General features: G+C 39.4%; 1 protein-coding gene across 4 annotated transcripts in view; it reads left to right on the top strand.

Moving 5' to 3' along the window:
• YIPF6 (Yip1 domain family member 6) overlaps positions 1–18427 on the top strand; it is an 87647-nt gene extending 69220 nt beyond the window's left edge. For 2 of the 4 annotated variants that reach the window (XM_067723418.1, XM_067723417.1), the window contains exons 8-9: positions 10395–10439; positions 12940–18427. In XM_067723418.1, coding sequence (XP_067579519.1) covers positions 10395–10427 — 33 coding nt within the window. In that variant the 3' untranslated portion in view covers positions 10428–10439; positions 12940–18427. Of the gene's footprint in view, positions 1–10394; positions 10440–12939 lie in introns of those variants that run through there. The other 2 variants (XM_067723416.1, XM_067723414.1) reach the window with 2 other exon arrangements.
• Positions 18428–27910: the final 9483 nt, after the last annotated feature.

The raw sequence follows: 27910 nt of genomic DNA, 5'->3' as shown, positions 1-27910 counted from the left end.
CCGTTTTTCTAGATTCCACATGTATGCATTAATATACGATATTTGTTTTTCCCTTTTTGACTTACTTCACTCTGTATGACACTCTCTAGATCCACCCAAGCCTCTACAAATGACCCAATTTCGTTCCTTTTTATGGCTGAGTAATATTCCATTGTATATATGGACCACATCTTTTTTTTTTCTTTTCAAAGATTAAAGTTTTTTTTAACGTCTTTATTGGAGTATAATTGCTTTACAATGGTGTGTTAGTTTCTACTTTATAACAAAGTGAATCAGTTATACATATACATATGTTCCCATATCTCTTCCCTCTTGCATCTCCCTCCCTCCCACCCTCCCTATCCTACTCCTCTAGGTGGCCACAAACCACCGAGCTGATCTCCCTGTGCTAGGCAGCTACTTCCCACTAGCTATCTATTTTACATTTGGTAGTGTATATATGTCCATGCCACTCTCTCACTTTGTCACAGCTTACACTTCCCCCTCTCCATATCCTCAAGTCCATTCTCTAGTAGGTATGGGTCATTATTCCTGTCTTACCCCTAAGTTCTTCATTACCGGTTTTTTTTTTCCTTAGATTCCATATATATGTGTTAGCATACGGTATTTGTTTTTCTCTTTCTGACTTACTTCACTCTGTATGACAGACTCTAGGTCCATCCACCTCACTACAAATAACTCAATTTCCTTTCTTTTTATGGCTGAGTAATATTCCATTGTATATATGTGCCACATCTTCTTTATCCATTCATCTGTTGATGGACACTTAGGTTGCTTCCACGTCCTGATTATTGTAAATACAGCTGCAATGAACATATTGGTACATGACTCTTTTTGAATTATGGTTTTCTAAGGGTATATGCCCAGTAGTGGGATTGCTGGGTCCTATGGTAGTTCTATTTGTAGTTTTTTAAGGAACCTCCATACTGTTCTCCATAGTGGCTGTATCAATTTACATTCCCACCAACAGTGCAAGAGGGTTCCCTTTTCTCCACGCCCTCTCCAGCATTTGCTGTTTGTAGATTTTCTGATGATGCCCATTCTAACCAATGTGGGGTGATACCTCATTGTAGTTTTGACTTGCATTCCTCTAATAATTAGTGATGTTGAGTAGATTTTCATGTTCCTCTTGGCCAACTGTATGTCTTCTTTGGAGAAATGTCTATTTAGGTCTTTTGCTCATTTTTTGATTCTGTTGTTTCTCTTTTTAATATTCAGCTGCATGAGCTGTTTATATATTTTGCAGATTAATTCTTTGTCCATTGATTAATTTGCAAATATTTTCTCCCATTCTGAGGGTTGTCTTTTCATTTTGTTTATAGTTTCCTTTGCTGTGTAAAAGTTTCATTAGGTCCCATTTGTTTATTTTTGTTTTTATTTCCATTACTCTAGGAGGTGGGTCAAAAAAGACCTTGCTGTGATTTACATGAAAGAGTGTTCTTCCTGTGTTTCCCTCAAAGAGTTTTATAGTATTTGGTCTTACATTTAGGTCTTTAATCCATTTTGAGTTTATTTTTGTGTATGGTGTTAGGGAGTGTTCTAATTTCATTCTTTTCCATGTAGCTGTCCAGTTTTCCTGGCACCACTTATTGAAGAGAGTGTCTTTTCTCCATTGTATATCCTTGCCTCCTTTGTCATAGATTAGTTGACCACAGGTGTGTGGGTTTATGTCTGGGCTTTCTATCCTATTCCATAGATCTATATTTCTATTCTTGTGCTAGTACCATACTGTCTTGATTACTGTAGCTTTGTAGTATAGTCTGAAGTCAGGTAATCTGATTCATCCAACTCCATTTATTTCCCCTCAAGATTGCTTTGGCTATTTGGGGTCTTTTATGTCTCCATACAAATTTTAAGATTTTTTGGTTCTAGTTCTGTGAAAAATGCCATTGGTAATTTGATACGGATTGCATTGAATCTGTAGATTGCTTTGGGTAGTAGAGTTATTTTCACATGTTTATTCTTCCAATCCAAGAACATGGTATATCTCTCCATCTGTTTGTGTCATCTTTGATTTCTTTCATCAGTATCTTATAGTTTTCTGAGTACAGCTATTTTACCTCCTTAGGTAGGTTTATTCCTTGGATTTTTATTCTCTTTGTTGCAATGGTGAATGGATTGTTTCCTTAATTTCTCTTTCTGATCTTCTGTTGTTAGTGTATAGGCATGCAAGAGATTTCTGTGCATTAATTTTGTATCCTGCAACGTCACCAAATTCATTGATTAGCGCTAATACTTTTCTGGTGACATCTTAAGGATTTTCTATGTGTAATATCATGTCGTCTGCAAACAGTGACAGTTTTACTTCTTCTTTTCCAATTTATATTCCTTTTATTTCTTTTTTTGCTCTGACTGCATGGCTAGGACTTCCAAAACTATGTTGAATAGTAGTGGTGAGAGTGGACATCCTTGTCCTGTTCCTGATCTTAGAGGAAATGCTTTCAGTTTTTCAACATTGAGAATGATGTTTGCTGTGGGTATGTCATACATGGCCTTTATTATGTTGAGGTTGGTTCCCTCTATGCCCACATTCTGGAGACTTTTTATCATAAATGGGTGTTTAATTTTGTCAAAAGTTTTTATGCAACTATTGAGATGATCATATGGATTTTATTCTTCAATTTTTTAATATAGTGTATCACATTGATTGATTAGTGTATATTGAAGAATCCTTGCATCCCTGGGATAAATCCCATTTGATTATTGTGTATGATCCTTTTAATGTGTTGTTGGGTTCTGTTTGCTAGTATTTTGTTGAAGATTTTTGCATCTATATTCATCAGTGATATTGGTCTGTTTTTTTTCTTTTTTTGGTAATATCTTTGTCTGATTTTGGTATCTGCATGATGGTGGCCTCAGAGAAAGAGTTTGGAAGTGTCCTTCCTTTGCAATTTTTTGGAACAGTTTGAGAAGGATGGGTGTTAGCTCTTCTCTAAATGTTTGCTAGAATTCACCTGTGAAGTCATCTGGTCCTGCACTTTTGTTTTTTGGAAGATTTTAAATCACACTTCCAATTTCATTACCTATGATTCATCTGTTTGTATTTTCTATTTCTTCCTGGTTCAGTCTTGGAAGGTCATACATTTCTAAGAATTTACCCATTTCTTCCATGTTGTCCATTTTATTGGCATATAGTTGATTGTAGTAGTGTCTTATGATGTTTTGTATTTCTGCAGTGTCAGTTTTAATTTCTCCTTTTTCATTTGTAATTTTATTGATTTGAGTCCCCCCCCCCTTTTTCTTGATGAGTCTGGCTAAAGGTTTATCAATTTTCTTCATCTTCTCAAAGAACCAGTTTTAGTTTTATTGATCCTTCTATTGTTTTCTTTGTTTCTATTTCATTTATTTCTTCTCTGATCTTTATGATTTCTTTCCTTGTACTAAATTTGAGTTTTTTCTTCTTTCTCTAGTTCCTAGGGAAAGAAGTTTAGATTGTTTATTTTAGATTTTTCTTGTTTCTTTCAGTAGGATTGTATTGCTATTAACATACCTTATAGAACTGCTTTTGCTGCACCCCATAGGTTTTGGCTCGTCGTGTTTTCATTGGTATTTTTCTCTAGGTATTTTTTGATTTCCTCTTTGATTTCTTCAGTGATCTCTTGGTTATTTAGTAGCATATCATTTAGCCTCCATGTGTTTGTAGTTTTTTTTCCTGTAATTGATATCTAGTCTCATAGCATTGTGGTCAGAAAAGATGCTTGATATGATTTCAATTTTCTTAAATTTATCAAGACTTGATATGTGACCAAAGCTGTGATCTGTCCTGGAGAATGTTCCATGTGCACTTGAGAAGAAAATACAGTCTGATGTTTTTGGATGGAATGTCCTATAAATGTCAGTTAAGTCTGTCTTGTCTATTGTGTCATTTAAAGCTTGGGTTTATTTATTTTCTGTCTGAATGATCTGTCCATTTGTGTAAGTGGGGTGTTAAAATCCCCCTTTACTATTGTGTTACTGTCAATTTCCCCTTTTATTGTCGTTAGCATTTGCCTTATGTATTGAGGTGCTCCTATGTTGGGTACATAAATATTTATCATTGTTATGTTTTCTTTTTGGATTGATGCCTTGATCATTATGTAGTGTCCTTCCTTGTCTCTTGTAACCGTCTTTATTTTAAAGTCTATTTTCTGCAATATGAGTATTGCTACTCCAGCTTTCTTGTGATTTCCATTTGCATGAAATATCTATTTCCATCCCCTCATTTTCAGTCTCTATGGGTTCCTAGGTTTGAAGTGGGTTTCTTGTACACAACGTATATATGGGTCTTGTTTTTGTATCCATTCAGCCAGTCTGCGTCTTTTGCTTGGAGCACTTAACTCATTTACATTCAAGGTGGTTTGTTGGTGCTGAATTGTCTTAGCTTTTGCTTTTCTGTAGAGCTTTTGATTTCTCAGTCGAATCTGATTGAGATCCTTGCTGGGTATACTGATTTTTGTTGTAGGATTTTCCCTTTCATCACGTTAAATATATCCTGCCACTGCCTTCTGGCCTGCAGAATTCTGCTGAGAAATCAGCTGATGACCTTATGGGGATTCCCTTGTATGTTATTTGTTGCTTTTCCCTTGCTGCTTTTAATATTTTTCCATTGATTTTAATTTTTGTTAGTCTGATTAATGTGTGTCTTTGTGTGTTTCTCCTAAGGTTTATGCTGTATGGGACTCTCTGCACTTCCTGGAATTGGGTGGCTATCTTCTTTCCCAGGTTAGGGAAATTTTTGACTATAACCTCTTCAAATATTTTCTCAGACACTTTCTCTTTTTATTCTTCTTCTGGGACATCTATAATTTGAATTTTCATACGTTTAATGTTACAGATGTCTCTGAGACTGTCCTCAATTCTTTTTATTCTTTTTTCTTCATTCTGCTCTGTGGCAGTTATTTCCACCATTCTCTCTTCCAGCTCACTTATTCATTTTTCTGCCTCAGTTATTCTGCTATTGATTCCTTCTAGAGTATTTTTAATTTCAGTTATTATGTTGTTCTTCACTGTTTGCTCTTTAGTTCTTCTAGGTCCTTGTTAAACATTTCTTGTATTTTCTCCATTCTGTTTCCAAGATTTTGGATCATCTTTACTATCTTTAATCTGAATTCCTTTTCAGGTAGACTGCCTATTTTCTCTTCATTTATTTTGCTTTTTTTAAAAATTTTTTTAAAATTTCATTTATTTTGCTTTTTAGGATTTTACCCCACTCCTTTGTATGTAACATATATATATATATATATATATATATATATATATGTTATATATATATAACATATAACATATATATATAACATAACATATATATATAAGCATATATATATATGCTTCTTTTCTTTTGTATGCGGGCCTCTCACTGTTGTGGCCTCTCCCATTGAGGAACACAGGCTCTGGACATGCAGGCTCATCGGGCATGGCTCACGGGCTTAGCCGCTCCATGGCATGTGGAATCTTCCTGGATCAGTGCACAAACCCGTGTCCCCTGCATCAGCAGGCAGACTCTCAGCCACTGCACCACCAGGGAAGCCCTGTAACATATATTTTTGTTGTCTCATTGTTTTTTATGGGTGGAGGTGTATTCCTGTCATACTGTTTGTTTGGCCTGAGGCATCCAGCCCTGGAGTTTGCAGGCAGTTTTGTAGAGCTGGGTCTTGGTGCCGTGATGAGTACCTCTGGGAGGCCTCACTCCAATTAATATTCCCTGGGGTCTGAGGTTGTTTGTTACTTCAGTGCTTTGGACTCAGCTCTCCCACCACAGGAACTCAGGCCCAAAACCTGGCCTGGGAACCAAGATCCCATAAGCCATGCGGCACAGCAAAAGAAAAGAATAAAAAGGAGGTATACAATAACTAAGAATAAAAAAACAAAATAAAATTAGAATGATAAAACATATATTATGAAAAATAAAAATATAATTGAAACAACCAGTTGCTGGTGTTCCTCCCATTCCCTTAGATGTCTGTGGTCCCCCACCAGTGCCTGGTAGGTGTCCTAGTTGTGTGGAGATGAGAACTCTGCATCCTTCCAGTCTGCCATCTTGACTCCATCCCCTGTATTTAATTTTTGATAGTTTGATTAATATGTGTCTTGGCGTGCTTCTCCTTGGGTTTATCCTGTATGGGACTCTCTGCACTTCCTGGACTTGAGTGACTATATCCTTTCCCATGTTAAGGAAGTTTTCGACTATAATCTCTTCAAATATTTTCTCTGACCCTTTCTTTTTCTCTTCTTCTGGGACTCCTATAATTCGAATGTTGGTGTGTTTAATGTTGTCCCAGAGTCTCTGAGACTGTCCTCAATTCTTTTCATTCTTTTTTCCTATTCTGCTCCTTGGAAGTTAAGTTATTTTCGCTATTTATCTTCCAGATCACTTATCCGTTCTTCTGCCTCAGTTATTCTGCTATTGATTCCTTCTAGAGTATTTTAAAATTTCATTTATTATGTTGTTCATCACTGTTTGTTTGCTCTTTAGTTCTTCTAGGTTCTTGTTAAATGTTTCTTGTATTTTCTCCATTCTGTTTCTGAGATTTTTGGACAATCTTTACTAACATTACTCTGAATTCTTTTTCAGGTAGACTGCATATTTCCTCTTCCTTTGTTTGGTCTGGAGGGTTTTTACCCTGCTCCTTCATCTGCTGCATATTTCTCTGTCTTCTCATTTTGTTTAACTTAGTGTGTTTGGGGTTTCCTTTGAGTCAGAGTCATAGTTCCTCTTACTTCTGGTGTCTGCCCCCAGTGGGTGAGGTTGGTCCAATGGCTTGTGTAGGCTTCCTCATGGGGGGGACTTGTTCCTGTGTTCTGGTGGGTGGAGCTGGATCTTGTCCCTTTGATGGGCAGGGCTGTGTTCGGTGGTGTGTCTTGGGGTGTCTGTGAGCTTAGTATGGCTTTAGGCAGCCTGTTTGCTAATGGGTGGGGTTGTTTTCCTGTCTTGCTAGTGGTTTGGTGTGAGGTGTCAGAACTAGAACTTGTTGGTCATTGGGTGGAGGAGGGTCTTAGTGTTGAGACGGGGACCTCTGGCAGAGCTCTTGCCAATTAATATTCTGTGGGGCTGGGAGTTTTCTGGTGGTCCAATGTTCTGGACTCAGTTCTCCCACCTTGGAGACTCAGGGCTGACCCCCAGCTGGAGCACCAAGACCCTGCAAGCCTCCCAGCATGGAAGAAAAGGAAGAAAAAAAGAGAAACAACAAGAAAAACGAACAGACACATCCCCAAGATGAATGGTAAAAGCAAAACTAAACAGACAAATCACACAGAGAAACACACACACTCACAGAAAGAAAAAAGAAGAGAAAACAAAAAAGAGGAGGGCAACAAAACCAATAAACAACCCCCCAAAATAAAACTAACACTAAAAACTACACTAACAAAAACATAAAACCAAAACCAAATCAAATGCAGAAGCAAACTAGAAAAAAGGCAAACAGAAAGCATAAAACAAACACACAAAAATGATCAACAAAAACATGTAAAGACAAAAGAAAGATGAAAACAAAAGAAAAAATACAAAACAACAAAAGTAAAAATAGAAAAATATAGAATATAGTTAAAAATAAGATAAAAGCAAAGCAAAACAAAGAAAAAAACAAGGAAAAAACAATATAACAAAAAGTCCAGTAGAAATAAGAAGAAAATAAAAATATATTAAACATAAAAGCATAAAAAAGAAAAGAAAAGTAAATAAAAAATGAAAAGCATAATAAAAAAAGAACAGAACAAAATTTTTAAAAAGTAGTAATAATAATAATATTTTCCTGTTACCTCTGCTGTCAGTGTCCTTGCCCCCACAGTGAGCCACAGCCAATCCTTGCCTACCCAGGAAGTCCTCTGATACTTCTAGGTAGGTCTCTGGGCCTGCTGTTGGCTCTGTGGGGCCAGCTCAGACTCTGGGAAGTCTTGAGAGTTTCTGAGGTCTTCTGACAGAATTCAGTAGGTGTTTTGTAGGGGTTGTTCCACGTGTAGATGTATTTTTGATGTATTTGTGGGGAGAAAGGCAATCTCCACGTCTTACTCCTCCACCATATTGAAGGTCTCTCAGTACTATTTTTTAAATTTTACTATTTTATTTTATTTTTTATTTTGTTTGCTTCCCCTGTTTTTTATTATAGTGTTTTATTTTTCTTGGCTTCTTAATCATTAAGTAATATTTTCTAGAATTCCATTTATCTTTAGTGTTTTTGAATGTATACTTTTGTATAGACATTTTTAGTGCTGGCTCTGTATATTACACTGTATATATTTAAGTTAGCACAGGCTTTTGGTGTTGACATTATACCAATTATAATGAAGTCCCTTTAAATCTCTTTACCCTCCCTCATTTATATTATACTTGTCTTAAATATTTCCTTACATATATTGAGAACCTCACCAAATCATTAAATCATGAAACATTCAGTCATTAAACACAATTCAACCATCAATCCCACATTAGAAAACACAAGAGGAAAAGAAAATTCTATCATATATATCCATATTTTCACTTTCCCATTTCTTCTATCTTCCTTCCTGATATTCCAAGATTTCTTCATTTATCATATCCTTTTTGTTTAGAAAACTGTCTCTAGCAATTCTTTAAGGGTAAGTTTCCTGGTGAATATTCTCTTAGTTTTCCATAATCTGAGACTATCTTAATTTCCCCTTCATTCCTGAAGGATAGTTTTGCTGCAGATAGAATTTATGTTTGCCAGTACTTTTCCTTCAACACTTGAAAAATGTTACCCGACTTAATTCTGGTTTCCAAGATTTCTAATGAGAAATCTGTTGCCATTCCAATCATTTTCCTTTTACAGGTAAGGTGTCATTTCTCTCCCCCTGCTACCAAGATTTTTCTTTGTCTTTAATTTTCAGAAGTTTAACTATGATGTGTCTTCATGTCTTAATCTGCTTGGGCTGCCATGACAAAATACTGTAGACTGGTTTAAGCAACAGAAATTAATTTTCTTATGCTTCTGGAAACTGGAAGTCTGAGGTCAGGGTGCCAACATGGTGAGGTTCTGGTGAGAGTTCTCTTCCTGGCATATAGATGGCCACCTTCTTGCTAAGTGCTCAAATGGCCTTTCCTCGGTGTGTGTGTGTGTGTGTGTGTGTGTGTGTGTGTGTGTGTGTTTATGGGGAATATGAGAAATAGAGAGAGAGAGAGAGAGAGAGAGAGAGAGAGAGAGAGTTCTCACTCTCTCTTTCTCTTCTTATAAAGCTACCAAACCCATCAGATTATGACCCTTCTCTTATGACCTCATTTGAACTTAATTACCTCCTAAGAAGCCTATCTCCAAATATAGTTACACTGGAGGTTAGGGCTTCAACATATGAATTTTGAGAAGACAAAATTCCATCCATAGCCAGGTTTTTTTTTTCATTACTATCTCAATCACTTTGTTATAGTTCTGTTCAGATTTTCTATTTATTCTTCAGTTGTTTTTGGTAGTTTGTGTCTTTGTAGAAATTTGTCTATTTCATCTAAGTTATGTATTTTTTGGGCATACAGTTGTTCATAGTATTCCCTTATAATCCTTTTTATTTGTGTAACACTGGTAGTAACGTCCCCTCTTTCATGTCGGATTCGAATAATTTTAGTTTCTCTCTCTCTCTCTCTCTCTCTCTCGTCTGTCTAGTAAAATGTCTGTCAATACTTTTGGTGTTTGTAAAGGACCAACTTTAGGATTTACTGATATTTTTCTATTGTTTTTCTATTCTCTATAACATTTATTTCCTATCTAATCTTTATTATTTTCTTCCTCTGTTGGGCAGGGGTTAGTTTGCTCTTCTTTCTCCAGTTTCCTAAGGTGGAAATTTAGTTTATTGATTTGCGTTCTTTATTTTTTTTAATATAGATTTGTATAGCTAAAAATTTCCCTCTAAGCACTGCTTTAGCTTCATTTTGTGCTATAGACTGAATATTTCTGTCCTCTCAAAATGTATATGTTGAAATCCTAACTGTCAGTGTGATGGTATTTAGCATGTGGGACCTTTGGGAGGTGATTAGATCATGAGGGTGGAGCCCTCAATAATGCTATTAGTGTCCTTGTAAAAGAAACCCCAGAGAGGATATCTTATAGGTTTTGTCCTTTTTTTTTCATGCATCTCAAAGATTTTTTCTCATTTCTCTTATGATTTATTCTTTGGTACATTGGTTATTTGGAACCATGTTACTTAATTTGCACATATTTATGTGTTTCCCAAAGTTCTTTCTGTAAATTTCATTCTATTGTGGTTATAGAATATGCTATGTATGATTTCTATACTTTTAAATTTATTGAGACTTTTTATACCATAACATTATGATCTATCCTGGTGAATGTTCCATGTGCACTTGAGATAAACCTGTATTCTTCTGTTGCTCTATGGAGTGTTCTGTAAGATGTATAGCTGGCATATAGTATTATTCAAGTCTTCTACGGTCTTGTTGCTCTTCTTTCTAGTTGTTCTATATGGAATTGCAAGTGGATCATTGAAATCTCCAACAGGTATTGTTGAAATGTCTATTTCTTCAATTCTATCAGTTTTTGCTTCATGTATTTTTGGGACATCATTTTTAGTGCATATATGTTTATAATAATTATATCTTCTTGATAGATTAACTCTTTTTTTATCATTATAAAATATTTGTCTTTAGTAACAATTTTTCTCTCCTCTAGTTTGTTTGATATTAACATAGCCACTCCAGCTCTCTTTTGCTTGCTCTTTGTATGGTGTATCTTTTTCATCACTTTACTCTCAACTTATTTGTGTTTTTGGACAAAGAATATATCTCTTATAAACAGCACATAGTTGCATTATGTTTCTCTTTATCCATTCAGTAATCTCTGCCTTTGATTGAAGTGTTTTAATCATTTGCATTCAATGTAAATATGGATAAGGTAGGATTTACATCTGTCATTTTGCAATTTTTTTCTTATGTGTCTTGTGTGTGTTTTTGTGGATCTAGTCTTCCATTACTGTCTTCTTTTATATTAAATATATATTTTTCAGTGTACTATTTTAATTCCTTTGTAATCACTTTTACTATAGTTTTGGGCTATTTTCTTACTTTTTTCCCCTGGGGATTATAGTTCCATCTTACCTTAAAACAATGTATTACAGGTTAATATCTACTTAACGTTAATAGTATACAAAAATGTTACTCCTGTAGAGACTAGAGCTCCAACTCTGTTCTGCCCCTTCCATTGGCTGCCAGGCTTCTGGTTTCACTGTGATAATAGGCTGTTGGTTTTCACGCTACTGTGGAACTAGGAAGGGGGTATGGCAATAGGGCAAGTTAAAATGTGACAGACGGGGAGCTTCCCTGGTGGCAAAGTGGTTGAGAGTCCGCCTGCCGATGCAGGGGACACAGGTTCGTGCCCTGGTCCAGGAAGATCTCACATGCCATGGAGCAGCTAGGCCCATGAGCCATGGCCACTGAGCCTGCGCGTCCGGAGCCTGTGCTCCGCAACGGGAGAGGCCACAACAGTGAGAGGCCCACATACCGCAAAAAAAAAAGGAAAAAAATAATGCGACAGAGGGGAGCTTCAAGATGGCAGAAGAGTAAGATGCGGAGATCACCTTCCTCCCCACAAAAACATCAGAAATACATCTACATGTGGAACAACCCCTACAGAACACCTACTGAATGCTGGCAGAAGACCTCAGTCCTCCCAAAAGGCAAGAAACTCCCCACATACCTGGGTAGGGTAAAAGAAAAGAGAAGAAACAGAGACAAAGAATAGGGATGGGACCTGAACCAGTGGGAGGGAGCTGTGAAGGAGGAAAGGTTTCCACACACTAGAAACCCCTTCGCAGGTGGAGACTGCTGGTGGCATAGGGGTGGGGAGATTCGGAGCCACAGAGGAGAGCACAGCAACAGGGGTGCGGAGGGAAAAGCAGAGGGATTCTTGCACAGAGGATCAGTGCCAACCAGCACTCACCAGCCTGAGAGGCTTCTCTGCTCACCCGCAGGGACGGGCGGGGGCTGGGAGCTGAGGCTCTGGCTTCGGTCGGATCCCAGGGAGAGGACTGTTGTTGGCTGCGTCAACACAGCCTGAAGGGGGCTACTGCACTGCAGCTGGCTGGGAGGGAGTCTGGGAAAAAGTCTGGAGGTGCCGAAGAGACAAGAGAATTTTTCTTGCCTCTTTGTTTCCTGGTGCATGAGGAGAGGGGATTAAGAGTGCCGTATAAAGGAGCTCCAGAGAGGGGCGTGAGCCATGGCTATCAGCACGGACACCAGAGATGAGTATGAGACGCTAAGGCTGCTGCTGCAGCCACCAAGAAGCCTGTGTGCAAGCACAGGTCACTATCCACACCACCCCTCCCAGAAGCCTGTGCAGCCCGCCACTGCCAGTGTCCCATGATCCAGGAACAACTTCCCCGGGAGAATGCACGGTGCACCTCAGAATGGTGCAACGTCATGTAAGCCCCTGCCACCGCAGGCTCACCCCGCAACCATACCCCTCCCTCCCCCAGGGCTGAGTGAGCCAGAGCCCACGAAGCAGCTGCTCCTTTAACCCCGTCCTGTCTGAGCGAAGAACAGATGCCCTCAGGCGACCTACAGGCAGAGGCGGGTCCAAATCCAAAGCTGAAACCCAGGAGCTGTGAGATAAAAGAAGAGAAAGGGAAATTTCTCCCAGCAGCCTCAGGAGGAGCGGATTAAATCTCCACAATCAACTTGATGTACCCTGCATCTGTAGAATACCTGAATAGACAACAAATCATCCCAAACTGAGGAGGTGGACTTTGGGAGCAACAATATATATATTTTTTCCCTTTTTCCCTTTTTGTGAGTGTGTATGTGTATACATCTGTGTGTGACATTGTCTGTATAGCTTTGCTTTTACCATTTGTCCTAGGGTTCTGTCTGTCCATTTTTAAAATTACTTAAAAGAATTTTTTCTTAATAATAATTTTTTTATTTTAATAATTTTATTTTACTTTATTTTATTTTATCTTCTTCTTTCTTTCTTTCTTTCCTCCTTTTCTCCCTTTTATTCTGAGCCGTGTGGAGGACAGGCTCTTGGTGTTCCAGCCAGGCATCAGGGCTGTGCAACTGAGGTGGGAGAACCAAGTTCAGTACACTGGTCCACAAGAGACCTCCCAGCTCCACATAATATCAAACGGTGAATATCTCCCAGAGATCTCAATCTCAATGCCAAGACCCAGCTCCACTCGATGACCAGCAAGCTACAGTACAGGAAACACTATGCCAAACAACTAGCAAGACAGGAACACAACCCCATCCATTAGCAGAGAGGCTGCCTAAAATCAGAATAAGGCCACAGACACCTCAAAACACACCACCAGACATGGAACTGCCCACCAGAAAGACAAGATACGGCCTCATCCACCAGAATACAGGCCCTAGTCCCCTCCACCAGGAAGCCTACACGACCCACTGAAATAACCTTAGCCACTGGGGACAGACACCAAAAACAATGGAAACTACGAACCTGAAGCCTACAAAAAGGAGACCCCAAACACAGTAACTTAAGCAAAATGAGAAGACAGAGAAACACACAGCAGATGAAGGAGCAAGGCAAAAACCCTCCAGATCTAACAAATGAAGAGGAAATAGGCAGTCTACCTGCAAAAGAATTCAGAATAATGATAGTAAAGATGATCCAAAATCTTGGAAATAGAATGGAGAAAATAGAAGAAACATTTAACAAGGACCTAGAAGTAAAGAGCAAACAAACAGAGATGGATAACGCAATAAATGAAATTAAAAATTCTCTAGAAGGGATCAATAGCAGAATGAGGCAGAAGAATGGATAAGTGACCTGGAAGATGAAATAGTGGAAATAACTACTGCAGAGCAGAATAAAGAAAAAGGAATGAAAAGAATTGAGGACAGTCTCACAGACCACTGGGACAACAATAACGCACCAACATTCAAATTATAGGGGTCCCAGAAGAAGAAGAGAAAAAGAAAGGGACTGAGAAAATATACGAAGAGATTATAGTTGAAAACTTCCATAATATGGGAAAGGAAATAGTTAATCAAGTCCAGGAAGCACAGAGAGTCCCATACAGGATAAATCCAAGGAGAAAGACACCAAGACACATATTTATCAAACTATCAAAAATTAAATACAAAAAACAAATATTAAAAGCAGCAAGGGAGAAGAAGCAAATAACATACAAGGGAATCCCCATAAGATTAGCAGCTGATCAATCAGCAGAAACTCTGCAGCCAGAATGGAGTAGCAGGACATATTTAAAGTGATGAAAGAGAAAAGCCTACAACCAAGATTACTCTACCCAGCAAGGATGTCATTCAGATTTGATGGAGAAATTAAAAGCTTTACAGGCAAGCAAAAGTTAAGAGAATTCAGCACCACCAAACCAGCCTTTACAACAAATGCTAAAAGAACTTCTCTAGGCAGGAAACACAAGAGAAGTAAAATACCTGCAATAACAAATCTAAAACAATTAAGAAAATGGGATTAGGAACATACATATCGATAATTACCTTAAATGTAAATGGATTAAATGCTCCCACCAGAAGACGTAGACTTGCTGAATGGATACAAAAACAAGACCCATATATATGCTGTCTACAAGAGGCCCACTTCAGACCTAGGGACACACACAGACTGAAAGTGAGGAGATGGAAAAAGATATTCCATACAAATGGAAATCAAAGAAAGCTGGAGTAGCAATTCTCATATCAGACAAAATAGACCTTAAAACAAAGAGTAATACAAGAGACAAAGAAGAACACTACATAATGATCAAGGGATCAATCCCAGAAGAAGATATAACAATTGTAACTATTTATGCACCCAACATAGGAGCACCTCAATACATAAGGCAAATACAAACAGCCATAAAAGGGGAAATTGACAGTAACACATTCATAGTAGGGGACTTTAACACCCCACTTTCACTAATGGACAGATCATCCAAAATGAAAATAAATAAGGAAACACAAGCTTTAAATGATACATTAAACAAGATGGACTTAATTGATATTTATGGGATATTCCATCCCAAAACAACAGAATACACAGTCTTCTCAAGTGCTCATGGAACATTCTCTAGGATAGATCATATCTTGGGTCACAAATCAAGCCTTGGTAAATTTAAGAAAATTGAAATTGTATCAAGTATCTTTTCCGACCACAACACTATGAGACTAGATGTCAATTACAGGAAAAAATCTGTAAGATATACAAACACGTGGAAGCCAAACAACAAACTACTTAATAACCAAGATATCACTGAAGAAATCAAAGAGGAAATAAAAAAATACCTAGAAGCAAATGACAATGAAAACACAACAACTCAAAACTTATGGGATGCAGCAAAAGCAGTTCTAAGAGGGAAGTTTATAGCAATACAATCCTACCTTAAGAAACAAGAAACTCCTCAAATAAACAACCTAACCTTATACCTAAAGCAAACAGAGAAACAAGAACAAAAAACCCCAAAGTTAGCAGAAGGAAAGAAATCGTAAAGATCCAGTCAGAAATAAATGAAAAAGTAATGAAGGAACTGAGAACAAAGATCAATAAAACTAAAAGCTGGCTCTTTGAGAAGATAAACAAAATTGAAAAACCATTAGCCAGACTTATGAAGAAAAAAAGGGAGAAGACTCAAATCAATAGAATTAAAAATGAAAAAGGAGAAGTAACAACTGACAGTGCAGAAATACAAAGGATCATGAGAGACTACTACAAGCAATGCTATCCCAATTAAATGGACAACCTGGAAGAAATGGACAAATTCTTAGAAAGGCACAACCTTCTGAGACTGAACCAGGAACAAATAGTAAATATGAACAGACCAATCACAAGCACTGAAATTGAAACTGTGATTAAAAATCTTCCAACAAACAAAAGCCCAGGACCAGATGGCTTCACAGGCGAATTCTATCAAACATTTAGAGAAGAGCTAAGACCTATCCTTCTAAAACTTCCAAAATATAGCAGAGGGAGGAACACTCCCAAACTCATTCTACAAGGCCACCATCACTCTGACACCAACACCAGGCAAAGATGTCACAAAGAAAGAAAACTAAAGGCCATTATCACGGATGAACGTAGATGCAAAAATCCTCAACAAAACACTAGCAAACAGAACCCAACAGCACATTAAAATGATCATACACTATGATCAAGTGCGGTTTATCCCAGGAATGCAAGGATTCTTTAATATATTCAAACCAATCAACGTGATACACCATATTAACAAACTGAAGGAGAAAAATCATTCGATCATCTCAATAGATGCAGAGAAAGCTTTCAACAATATTTGACACCCATTTATGATAAAATCCCTCCAGAAATTAGGCATCGAGGGAACTTTCCTCAACATAATAAAGGCCATATATGACAAACCCACAGCCAACATTGTCCTCAATGGTGAAAAACTGAAAGCATTTCCACTAAGATCAGGAACAAGACAAGGTTGCCCACACTCACCACTATTATTGAACATAGTTTTGGAAGTTTTAGCCACAGCAAACAGAGAAGAAAGGGAAATAAAAGGAAATGAAATCGGAAAAGAAGAAGCAAAGCTGTCACTGTTTGCAGATGACATGATACTATACATAGAGAATCCTAAAGATGCTAACAGAAATCTACAAGAGCTAATCAATGAATTTGGTAAAGTAGCAGGATATAAAATTAATGCACAGAAATTTCTGTCATTCCTATATAGTAATGATGAAAAATCTGAAAGTGAAATGAAGAAAACCCTCCCATTTACCATTGTAACATAAAGAATAAAATATCTAGGAATAAACCTACCTGAGGAGACAAAAGACCTGTATGCAGGAAATTATGACAAAGATGAAAGAAATTAAAGATGATACAAATAGATGGAGAGATATACCATGTTCTTGGATTGGAAGAATCCACATTCTGAAAATGACTCTACTACCCAAAGCTATCTACATATTCAATGCAATCCCTATCAAACTACTACTGGCATTTTTCACAGAACTAGAACGAAAAATTTCACAATTTGTATGGAAACACAAAAGACCCCAAATGGTGAAAGCAATGTTGAGAAAGAAAGACTGAGCTGGAGGAATCAGGCTCCCTGACTTCAGACTATACTACAAAGCTACAGTAATCAAGACAGTATGGTACTGGCACAAAAACAGAAAGATAGATCAATGGAACAGGATAGAAAGCTCAAAGATAAACCCACGCACATATGGTCACCTTATCTTTGATAAAGGAGGCAAGAATATGCAGTGGAGAAAAGGCAGCCTCTTCAATAAGTGTTGCTGGAAAAGCTGGATAGCTATATGTAAAAGAATGAAATTAGCACACTCCCTAACACCATACACAAAAATAAACTCAAAATGGGTTAAAGACCTAAATGTAAGGCCAGACACCATCAAACTCTTAGAGGAAAACATAGGCAGAACACTCTATGACATAAATCACAGCAAGATCCTTTTTGACCCACCTCCTAGAGAAATGGAAATAAAAACAGAAATAAACAAATGGGACCTAAGGAAACTTAAAAACTTTTGCACAGCAAAGGAAACCATAAAGAAGACGAGAAGATAACCCTCAGAATGCGAGAAAATATTTGCCAATGAATAAACTGACACAGGATTAATCTACAAAAAATACAAGCAACACATGCAGCTCAATTTCAAAAAACAAACAACCCAATCCAAATATGGGCAGAAGACCTAAATAGACATTTCTCCAAAGAAGATATACAGATTGCCCAACAAACCCATGAAAGAATGCTCAACATCATTAATCATTAGAGAAGTTAAAATCAAAGCAACAAGGAGATATCATCTCACACTGCTCAGAATGGCCATCATCAAAAAACCTACAAACAGTAAATGCTGGAGAGGGTGTGGAGAAAATGGTACCTTCTTGCACTGTTGGTGTGAGTGTAAATTGATACAGCCACTATGGAGAACAGTATGGAGCTTCCTTAAAAAACTAAAAATAGAACTACCATATGACCCAGCAATCCCACCACTGGTCATATACTCTGAGAAAACCATAATTCAAAAAGGGTCATGTACCAAAATGTTCATTGGAGCTCTATTTACAATAGCCAGGACATAGAAGCAACCTAAGTGTCCATCAACAGATGAATGGGTAAAGAAGAAGTGGCATATATATACAATGGAATGTTACTCAGCCATTAAAAAGATCGAAACTTAGTTATTTGTAGTGAGGTGGATGGACCTAGAGACTCTCATACAGAGTGAAGTAAGTCAGAAAGAGAAAAACAAATACCGTATGATAACACATATATATGGAATCTAAAACAAAAAAAAAGAAAAGAAAAGAAAATTGTCAGAAGAACCTAAGGGCAAGACGAGAATAAAGATGCAGACCTACTGGAGAATGAACTTGAGGATACAGGGAGGGGGAAGGGTAAGCTGGGACAAAGTGAGAGAGTGGCATGGACATATACACACTACCAAATGTAAAATAGCTAGTGGGAAGCAGCCGCATAGCACAGGGAGATCATCTCGGTGCTTTGTGACCATCTAGAAGGGTGGGGTAGGGAGGGTGGGAGGGAGGGAGATGCAAGAGTGAAGCGATATGGGAACATATGTATATGTATAACTGATTCACTTTGTTATAAAGCAGAAACTAACACAGCATTGTAAAGCAATTATACTCCATTAAAGTTGTTAAAAAAAAATCCTCCCTTACCTTTTACTTCAGATTTCTTCCCAACTTTGCCATCTGTAGTTTAACTTTTACATGGACATACTGATAATATTTAGACAATTTCTCCTTTGTTCTATATAGTTGTCTGTTGTGCTATTTCCTTCCTGCCTACCTGGGGGAAAGGAGAATGGTAGTAGGGAATTCCTGGAACAAGAAGCCTGCAGAGAGATCTAAAAGAGTTCACACAAGTCATTTGCCCTCAACCTAGCCAAGGGAAAGCCTCTCTCCATTTTTCCAGTATGTGTTTGTTTCAGAATGGGTCCTGGGATTCATAGCCAGACTCCCCCTCCCTCCTCCATCCCTCCAAATATAAATGTAGCCCCCAGGAAGGCTGGTTCAGAGGACTAGGAGTGGTCCCCTAGGGGCAGCAGTGAGCCCAGTAAGGTGAGGTTTCAGGGTACTGCTCCTTTTGTATGTCAGCCTGGAGCAGGGCTAAGAGATTCAGTTAAACCTGACCCAGTTCTATCCCACTTCCCTGCCAGCAGAGACACATATACACCAAGAGATGTGACGCATCTCATAGAAGTGTGACTCCTTTATACTATTCACCACATACTTTTCACACGTGCTATTGCCATGTCTCAACATGACAACCCCATGCACATTTTTACTCTTATTTTATACATGATGAAATGGAAGTTCAGAGAGTTGAATGTGAGTGGCAGAGTTCAGATATTATTTCCAAGGCCATACGAACCTGATTCCAGGCTCCAGAGCCAGAGGGAGATTGATACTGTACGGTTTTCTGGAGATGCCTGTGAGCCCCTGTTGCTCTCTCCATATGAGAATTTTTATCCTATGGCGTAGATTAGGGGGCTTGGGTCTATGAGAAGGCTCCAGGCTGGGGCTGTGGGTCTGTATCTTTCCTCCTTTCCTCTCTCTTCCCTTGATCAGCCCTGGTTCTGGCTCTTACATACTGGGGAGGAAAGGAGGATAGAAAAGGTGGAATGGAAAACAATTCAAGGAAGAAAGCTGCAAACTGTCCAAAAGTCAGCATTTCTCCACGGGTAAGGAAAATGGAATTGTCTGATTGTTATACAAGGTGGCATTAAAAGTAACATAATTGACTACAATGTGAAATGCCCTTTTGGAAAATTCCAGATGAGGAATAAAAATGAGGCAGGATCAAATGGATTTAAAATTCCAAAAGGTTAGAAAGTGGAAGGCTTTGTGAAGTGTGTTTCTCTTTCTTTTTATTCTCCTACCAGGACCTTTTCAGCAATATTCCTTTCCAATTAACGCTGAGCAATGAGCGAGACTCCTTTTAAAAGTGCTTCTTATGGCATAGATGGAGTCTCCTGTTTTGTTATGCGAAATTAATGTCTAGGAGATCAGAATGGAATTATAGAGCGAGCCGTGACTCGAATCCATAAGGAGACCTGGATTTAAGCCCTAGCTCTGTCATTAACCTGCGCTGTCAGCCAGGTCAGTTCTCTCTGGGTCACTGTTTTCTTATTTATAAAATGGGAGTGACAGGAAAAGATGTTAAACTAAATGATTTTTTAAATTTTTCTGGTCATAAAATATTTATTAAGGTATGCTTTAGGGAATACAGTGAATATAAAATTTAGGATCACAGAATGAAGCAATTTCAATTCTCTCAAAAGTCAGCCCAGTCTTCAATGCTCCGCAGATGTAAAACCACTGGTGAGACTCACTAAAAGAGTTTAAGTCCTTTCTGGTTCTACGGACCATGCTCAGCCTCTTTCCTCTCAAGAGTATATTCCAATTCTTCCATTTGGTATGTGATATGAGGAGACATTTCTGCCCTACCTGTCCCCTTCTCCAGCTCCCCCAATTAGGCACCATGTGAATGCCCTGTCCTTGAAACTGAGCAAGTACCTTAGAAGAATGAGGTATATGTGTGCAGGCAAGGAAGGGAGGAAGAATTATGGCATGGTGGGGGAAAGAAAGAATTGAGGGGCAGACAAATGGATTCAAATTCTGGCTCCACCATTTTTCAGCTGTTGTGATTTTAAGCAAGTTGCATAACCTTTCTGAGCCTTACTTTACTTGTCAGAAAACATAGATATCTTCTGCCTTGTGGGATGTTGTAAAGATCAAGCAACAGAAGATATGTGAAAGGGGTTAGGACAGTGTTCACTACTCCACAAATATCACTCATGGTCAAGTCTGATATTCTGTGAGTTCACACTGGTATGGGGTCCATTCTGATTGGTCAGAGCTTGGGCCACAGCAGTTGTGGAATATTTAGAGTATCACTATCTGATGGTTATTGTTATTATTACCCAGGATTTCTAGAAGGCCAATCCTCTTAGAAAAACCTAGAAGACTCTCCTTCCCTGGACCTGGAGAGTCATGCCTCAGCCAGTGCTCACTCCTTTCCAGGGCAGCTTGTTCAGATACATGTAAATAGCGATTGCTAGGCATGTGTGCTCCTTTGGGCCCTGCAGTTATCAGGCAGTTCCTAACAGTGCCAGATTGGAGCATGGCAAACCATGGCGGTAGATGGGCTATGAAGAACACCTTGAACAGAGAAGTTGAAAAGACATCTTAAGATTGTGATGAAGACAAGTTATGGAATGGTTTTCCACAGAGGTCTTGGTGAATACGAGAAGTCCTACTTGCTTGCATTTGAGCAAATGCCATGTTCCTTCCATGGAGAGATGGACTGCCATGTTCCTCAAACTTAAGTGTGCATAAGAATCACTTGGGGACCTTGTTAAAATGCAGATTCTGATTCAAATGTCAAGGGTGGAGACTGAGACTCTGCATTTCTAACACACTCCTGGGCACTTTGAGGAACAAGTGGCTAGATGACCTCACTGGAATCATGTGCCTTGAGATGATTACTTCTTCTGGAACAAGGGGCTGACTGCTATGCCCCTCTAATTCAACTAAAAGTCAGAGTCTGGTAGTGAGAATAAAAGGGATAGTGACCTACTCTGGTCAGGGAAGTGGTGGCAGAGTTGCAGAATGAACAGACAGAGGTCCTGTGAGGACCTCTCCTATCCATAGACCCCTCCCCTATCCAGATTTTTGAGGGTCCCAACCAGCATGGGCTGAAGCAAGGAATTCAGAGAAATGGACTATTTACCATCCCCCGTTCCCCCCTCCCTGGTTAGTTCACTTGTTTCTTCATTCATTCACTAATTCATCTAACCATGTATCTACTAAGTAAACATTTACTAAGTCCCTTGCTCTATGCCTAGTCTTGTGATGAGCATATTTATTTAGAAAGGAATCAGATATAATCTCATCCCTCAAGGATCTCAGTCTAATGGGAGAGAGACATAAATAAATTGCAATTCAGTGTGATACATTTTATAATAAAACATGAGCAAGGTTAAATAGATTCATGAAGGAGGGATGTTCACCACTTCTGGGTATAAGTGACTTGTTAGAAAGGCTTCATAGTGAAGAGGGTGACACTTAAGATGGGATTTGATATATGAGTATTTGTTATGCACATACAGGAGAATGCATTCCAGGCAGAGGAACCAGCATGCACAAAGGCACGTACTAGTGTGTCCTGGCAACTATAAATTGTTGAGTATGGTGTGTATTAGTTAGGATGTTTTCCATTGTAAGTGAATATCCAACTAAAAGTATCATGAACACATGAACAATAGTTGGTTTATTATCTCACATGACAAAAAGTCCAAAGGTGGTTCCCAGGTAAGTTCAGTGGTTCAATGTTGTCATCAAGGACCCAGAGGCTTTCTTATCCTTCTTCTCTATCATCCTTGCTTTGTCAACAATGTCTCTCTTCTGGATTGCAAGATGGTTATTTTGTCACATGCAGGCATAGCTACATCCAGTGAAGAACAGGAGGACCACTTCATTCCACTTGTGTCCTTTTAGTAGGCAGGAAAACTTTTCCCTGAAGCTACCCATCAGACACCCCTTCCAGTCCCCTGCCCATGCCCTAAATGCAAGGGAGGGAGGGAAGGTGAGTATATGGAGTTTTCAGACTTTATAGTGGGAGGCTCTTCCACAGGGAGAGGTGACAGGAAAAGAGCCTGAAGAAACCAGGTTCTGAAAGTCTTATATGTCTGGCTAAGAATTTTACATTTTCTTCTACAAACTATTTGGGAGAAACTGGATCAGAGAACTAATAATCAGATCTGCATTTCTGAAAGATCACATTGCTACGTTTATATATATGTATGCAAGTACAGTTGAGCTTTTGTAACTGAGCAGGACCTTATGGGGCCTTCCCAGGACAACAACCCCCCCTCCCCCAAATATCCTCTGCCTACCTCTTGTCTGTAGTAAAACTTTAGCCACCTAGGCCTTCCCCAAGTTCCAAGGAATAAATTTAATCAGAGAAGTGAAAAAAATGCAGAAAGGAAAACAGTCAAGCAAGACAAAATAATAATAGTTTAGCCATTAAACAAAGTCAAGGACCTTTAGTTACTCCTCAAAGATGATAGATAACATTCTTAGCCATATCCTATGAACTATTTTATAGATACTGAAAGTCCCAACAAGTAGAAGAAGTTAACTGTATGCTGCCCACCAATATGTAGACCCCAGACCGAATGGAACCAGAAGGTTGATGATGTTGACTCCCAATTACCTCACCACCAACCAATCAGAAGAAGGTCCATGAGCTGACCATGCACCCCACAATCACCCTCTCTCACCCTGTCTTGAAAAACCTTTCCCTGAAGGCCATCAGAGAGTTCAGGTCTTTTGAGCACTAGCTGCCTGGACTCCTTGCTTGGTGCCCTGCAATAAATGCTGCACTTTCCTTCACCACAACCTGGTATCAGTAGATTGGCTTTACTGGGTGCAGGCGAGCAGATCCAAGATTGGTTCGATAACAGTTTGAACAACGTGGGAGCTGGGGTTAGGGGCACCGACCCTCATGCGGTCGAAACTCTAAGTATAATTTATAGTTGGTCTTCCATATTTGTGATTCTTCAGTATACACGGTTCCTCCATATACACTGTTCCAATGGTTCAACCAACTGTGGATCATGTAGTACTGTAATATTTACTATTGAAAAATATCTGTGAATAAGTGGACCTGTGCAGTTCAAACCCTGTTGTTCAAGGGTCAACTGCATATATAAAAGTTCTGGAATGACAGATGTCAACTGATACTAAGAATCATCTCTGAGGAGGAGAGTAGGATTGGAAGAGGTGAAGGGGGACATGCACACTTTTTACTCTTTAGCAGTGGTCCTCCACATGTGGAGATTTTTCACCCCAGGGGATATTTGCTAATGTCTCCAGATGTTTTTTTTTTAGTTGTCACAACTGGGAGAGTGCTATTGGCAATTAACAGACAGAGGCAGAGATGTTGCTAAACAACTTACAAGGCATGGGACAGCTTCCACAGCAAAGAAGAATCCAGTCCAAAATGTCAATGGTGCTGAGCCATATTCTGTAGTATATATCCTTTAAAAATGTTTAAAAACATTATTGCATAAACAAAAATTTATAAGCAACATTGGAAAGCAGATTGGAAAGGTAGAGACTGGAGGTGGAGAGACCAGTTAGGAAGCTGTTACAATATTTAGTTCAATGGTTTTCATTTTTCTTTCTTCTCCCTCCCTTCCTTCCTTTCTTCTTTCTCTCTCTCTCTTTTCTTGGGCAGTAGAAACCCTTTATTCCATGAAATTTTCCTGGATCCCAGTATATAAATCAAGGAATCAACTAATTGATCAGGACTGTTGATGCAGGAGTGGGGTCTAGAGCCCTATCTTCTGACACTTTCCCTCCCCCTCATGGTGGCCTGATATGCTTCCATATCAGAGGACTTTGAACCCTTCTGCCCACCCCAGGTAGAGGATGAGGCCTGATCCAGCCCAAGGATGGTAGGAATTGAGAGGCTGAGAAGATTCTAGAATTAGTTGTATGTGGTATGTTTGGTAGACCAATCATGATAATAACTCAGATAGCTAATTACAAAGTGTTACAATTTTGTCAGTAAGAGGAGGCATTTTGGGGACCATTTCTAATTCTAATTTACTACAGATAACTCCCTTACCTTTAACACTAAGTAAAGGAAGACAACTGAAAAACTGAGAGAGCAGGTGGAACTGATGGAACAATGGAACATGGTGATTGGATATTAGAGGAAGCTTGGAGGATTCCCAGGTTTTTATGTGTGGGTGCTATTCATTAAGGTGAGGAATAAATGAAAGTACAAAATGAGGAGTTCAATGTTGGATGTGTTGCATTTGAGGTGCCTGTGACACATGCAGGAAGCAGTGTTGAGTAGACAACTGTATACATGGGTCTGAAGCTGAAGGAGAGATCTGGCCTGAAAACAAAGGTTGGGAGTCATCAGCACATCAATTGTGGTTGATGTCTTGAAAATGAGTGAGGTCATCTAGGGAGAGTAGAGTGAACCTAGGATAGAACTTTAGAGAAAAGCAGTTGTTGTGGAATAGGCAGAGCAAGATGTTTTCCTGAAGGAGATGGGGAAGGGCTGAACCAGAGACAGAAGAAGAGATTAAGGAAAATGAAGAGTCTTCAACATAAGAAGTATTTCAAGAGAGAGGAAGTAATCAATAGTCAAATGTAGCAAACATGTCAAATAAGAAAATGACCAAAAAGTGAGTTGCCTTGGTTTCTCTCTCAGGGCTCTTTGACAGTGCTGCCTATAAAAGGTTTGAGGATGAAAAACCAAGGATAGAGAATTTTGTTAGAAATTGACCAATTCAATTCAAAGTAACTTTAGGCCAAAAAAGTGTAATGTAGGGCTGAACAACCAAACTCGAGAGACAGGGATACAGCCGGGCCTCAGGAACCACTGGATCCGAGCTCTTGAACACTGCCAGGACCTGAATCTAGCTGTATCTCACTTATCAGCTTCTCTCTGCATGCCATCTTCAGTCTCTCCTACACAAGACAAGACTGGCCCTCTTCACGTGATAACATGGCCTCTGTGCCTCACATAACCTGAGAGTGACTGAATCCCTTTCCCAAGCTCCAGTTACAAAAGTTAAAGGGTAGAATTAGATGGTCCAGGCTTAGGTCAGCTAACCATCCGTAGACCTGTCTCTGGATTGATAAGCTATGGTTAGAAAGTATGTTTTGAGAGGCAGTGGTAGTACTAGGTATCTAAGAACGCAAAACTCACACACAATTTTTAAATGAACAGATACAATTCTATTATTTTCTCACTGGCCTTCAGCTATTCTTAATCGTGAAGATTAAACAAGTTAATGAGTGTGAAATGTTGTTTGTAAATTGGAAAACATGACAGAAATGTGTTATTACCATCAAATGTAGACTCCGTTACATTTCCCTCTAGAATCCTCTAATTTGGAATTAGGCAGATTTCATTAAAAAAAATGGAGGGTGAAGAATTTCTCAGAAGTGGGGAAGTTGCAAGCAGAGAGAACAATTGAGCAGGAGAGATTAGTGAGGAGTTCCTGAAGCCTTGGAGCTCCTGAGATTTCACCTGTATCCTTCCACTTCTCCCCAATCCTTTCCCAACAGAGACAAGTCTGCGCACAGACATGGACACAGCAAGCTGTGTGTTGTCTCTAAAGCCTGCTGGTCCTGTACTCTTTGGTCTTTATACTCCAAATGCCAAGGAGGGAACTGAAGGTCTTATATTCTTTATGCTACCACATCAAAATCCTTCTCCTTCTGAGGACCTCTCTGTCTGTGGGGAAGCAGTCAGTCCCCCTCCCCACTATGACCCAATCAACTGCAGCTTGGTAGCAGCTTGGGGTCCAAGGAACCCATCCTATCCTAACACTATGACAAGATGCGCTCACCTTTGATGCCAAAATGACCTGAGCTGCCAGACAATTAAGCCCTACTGGAATGCCTAATTTCAAATTAGAGGAGTCTAGGAGATGTAACAGAGCCTACACTTGATAGTAATAGCACATTTCCATCACGTTTTCCAATTTACAAAGAACATTTCACATGTATTAACTTTAATCCTCATGATTAAGAACAGCTGAAGACCAGTGAGAAAAGTACAGAATTGTATCTGTTTGTGTATTTAAAAACCATGTGTGAATTTTGCATTTGATTTAAATATTTAACTTAGTAGAGGTTGCTGTGAAAGCCAAGCTGCTTTCATAAAGAGTTCCATTTTAATTTTTTTAAAAAGTGTAAATGAGTTGAAAAGCACAGCACTCCCCTTGTCTCAGTTAACCTCAGCTACAGCCAGCTTAGTTGTTCAGACCAGGATAAATACCCCCTTCAATTTGCATGGCACTTTAGAGAGCCCCAGTACTTTGACATCCATCCTATCATTTAATCTTAAAAATAATCCTAGCAAGACAGATTGTCATCCAGATTTTCAGAAGCGGAAACCAAGGCATGGAGTGATGCAGAGATTTGCTCAAGATTACTCAGCTTCTTGGGACTGCGCTTGGGCTACAAGGTACCTGCATCGCCTCTCAGCCTAGGGCTCCTTCCCTTCCAATAGAAATGTCTGTTCTGTTGCTGAGACTAGATTGCAAGCTCTTTGAGTGCAGGATTGTGTCTAATTCATCTTGGGTAAACCCACGGTGGCTGATGCTCAAAAAATTGCTGAATGCCTGACGTTCTGAATGGGGTACAGATTCACCCCCATCTGTAAGCTGAGGAGCTCACTGCTAGTGAGTTCCAGGAACTTAGGAGAAAACTAGTCTCTCTACCCATTGTTTGGCCTTGCCACCAGGGGTCAGCACTACTGTTCATGAGCCCAGAGCCCAGGGTGATGGGAGCAGGGAGAGGAAAGACAGGCAAACTTGAACTTCTGTTCCTAATGGCTAGCGAGGGGACTCCCATTGCCCATGGGAAGGGCAAGCCCACCGCATACCCGCCTTCAAGCTCTTCTACTCTACTCCCGGGAGTCACGCTGGCTATCTAGGGAGGGTCCTTCCCCTGCTGTCCTCCCTGCTCCCACCCTGACTCTCTGACCCTGCCACATGGAAGCTCTGGAGTGCCACTTCCCCTGTGCATGGGCAGCACACCCCAGGTCCCTGCTATCTGCTCTGCCTCCTTCCTTGGGAAGCATCCTTCTTATAAAAGAGACCTTCGGAGGCACCTGGGGAGGAACCATCACAGGACTGGCAAGGGGAAGGGAAACACTCCTGAGACAGGAACTGGGAGAAAGAAAGGAGTCTCTGTTAAGACAAAAAGTAAAAGGCAAAGAACAGACCCTCCTGGCACTAAGGATAAGTAGGAACCACTCCTCCCCTTTGGGCAGTTTTACAATTTCCAAAGTGCTTCCACAGTCATTAACCACTTTATATTTTGAGCCTCAACAACAGCCCTTAAAGGGGCCATTATCCCCACGTCTCCCCTGCTTTCCTGACCACCCTAGTGCAAACAACCGCCTCTCTGCCCTCCCAGCCCTATCATTTTTCATCTTC

This window comes from Pseudorca crassidens, chromosome X (genome assembly GCF_039906515.1).
Source record: "Pseudorca crassidens isolate mPseCra1 chromosome X, mPseCra1.hap1, whole genome shotgun sequence".
NCBI classification, from domain to species: Eukaryota; Metazoa; Chordata; class Mammalia; order Artiodactyla; family Delphinidae; genus Pseudorca; species Pseudorca crassidens.
The sequence above is the reverse complement of the archived record's forward strand: the minus strand, read 5'-3'. Positions and strand labels throughout refer to the sequence as shown.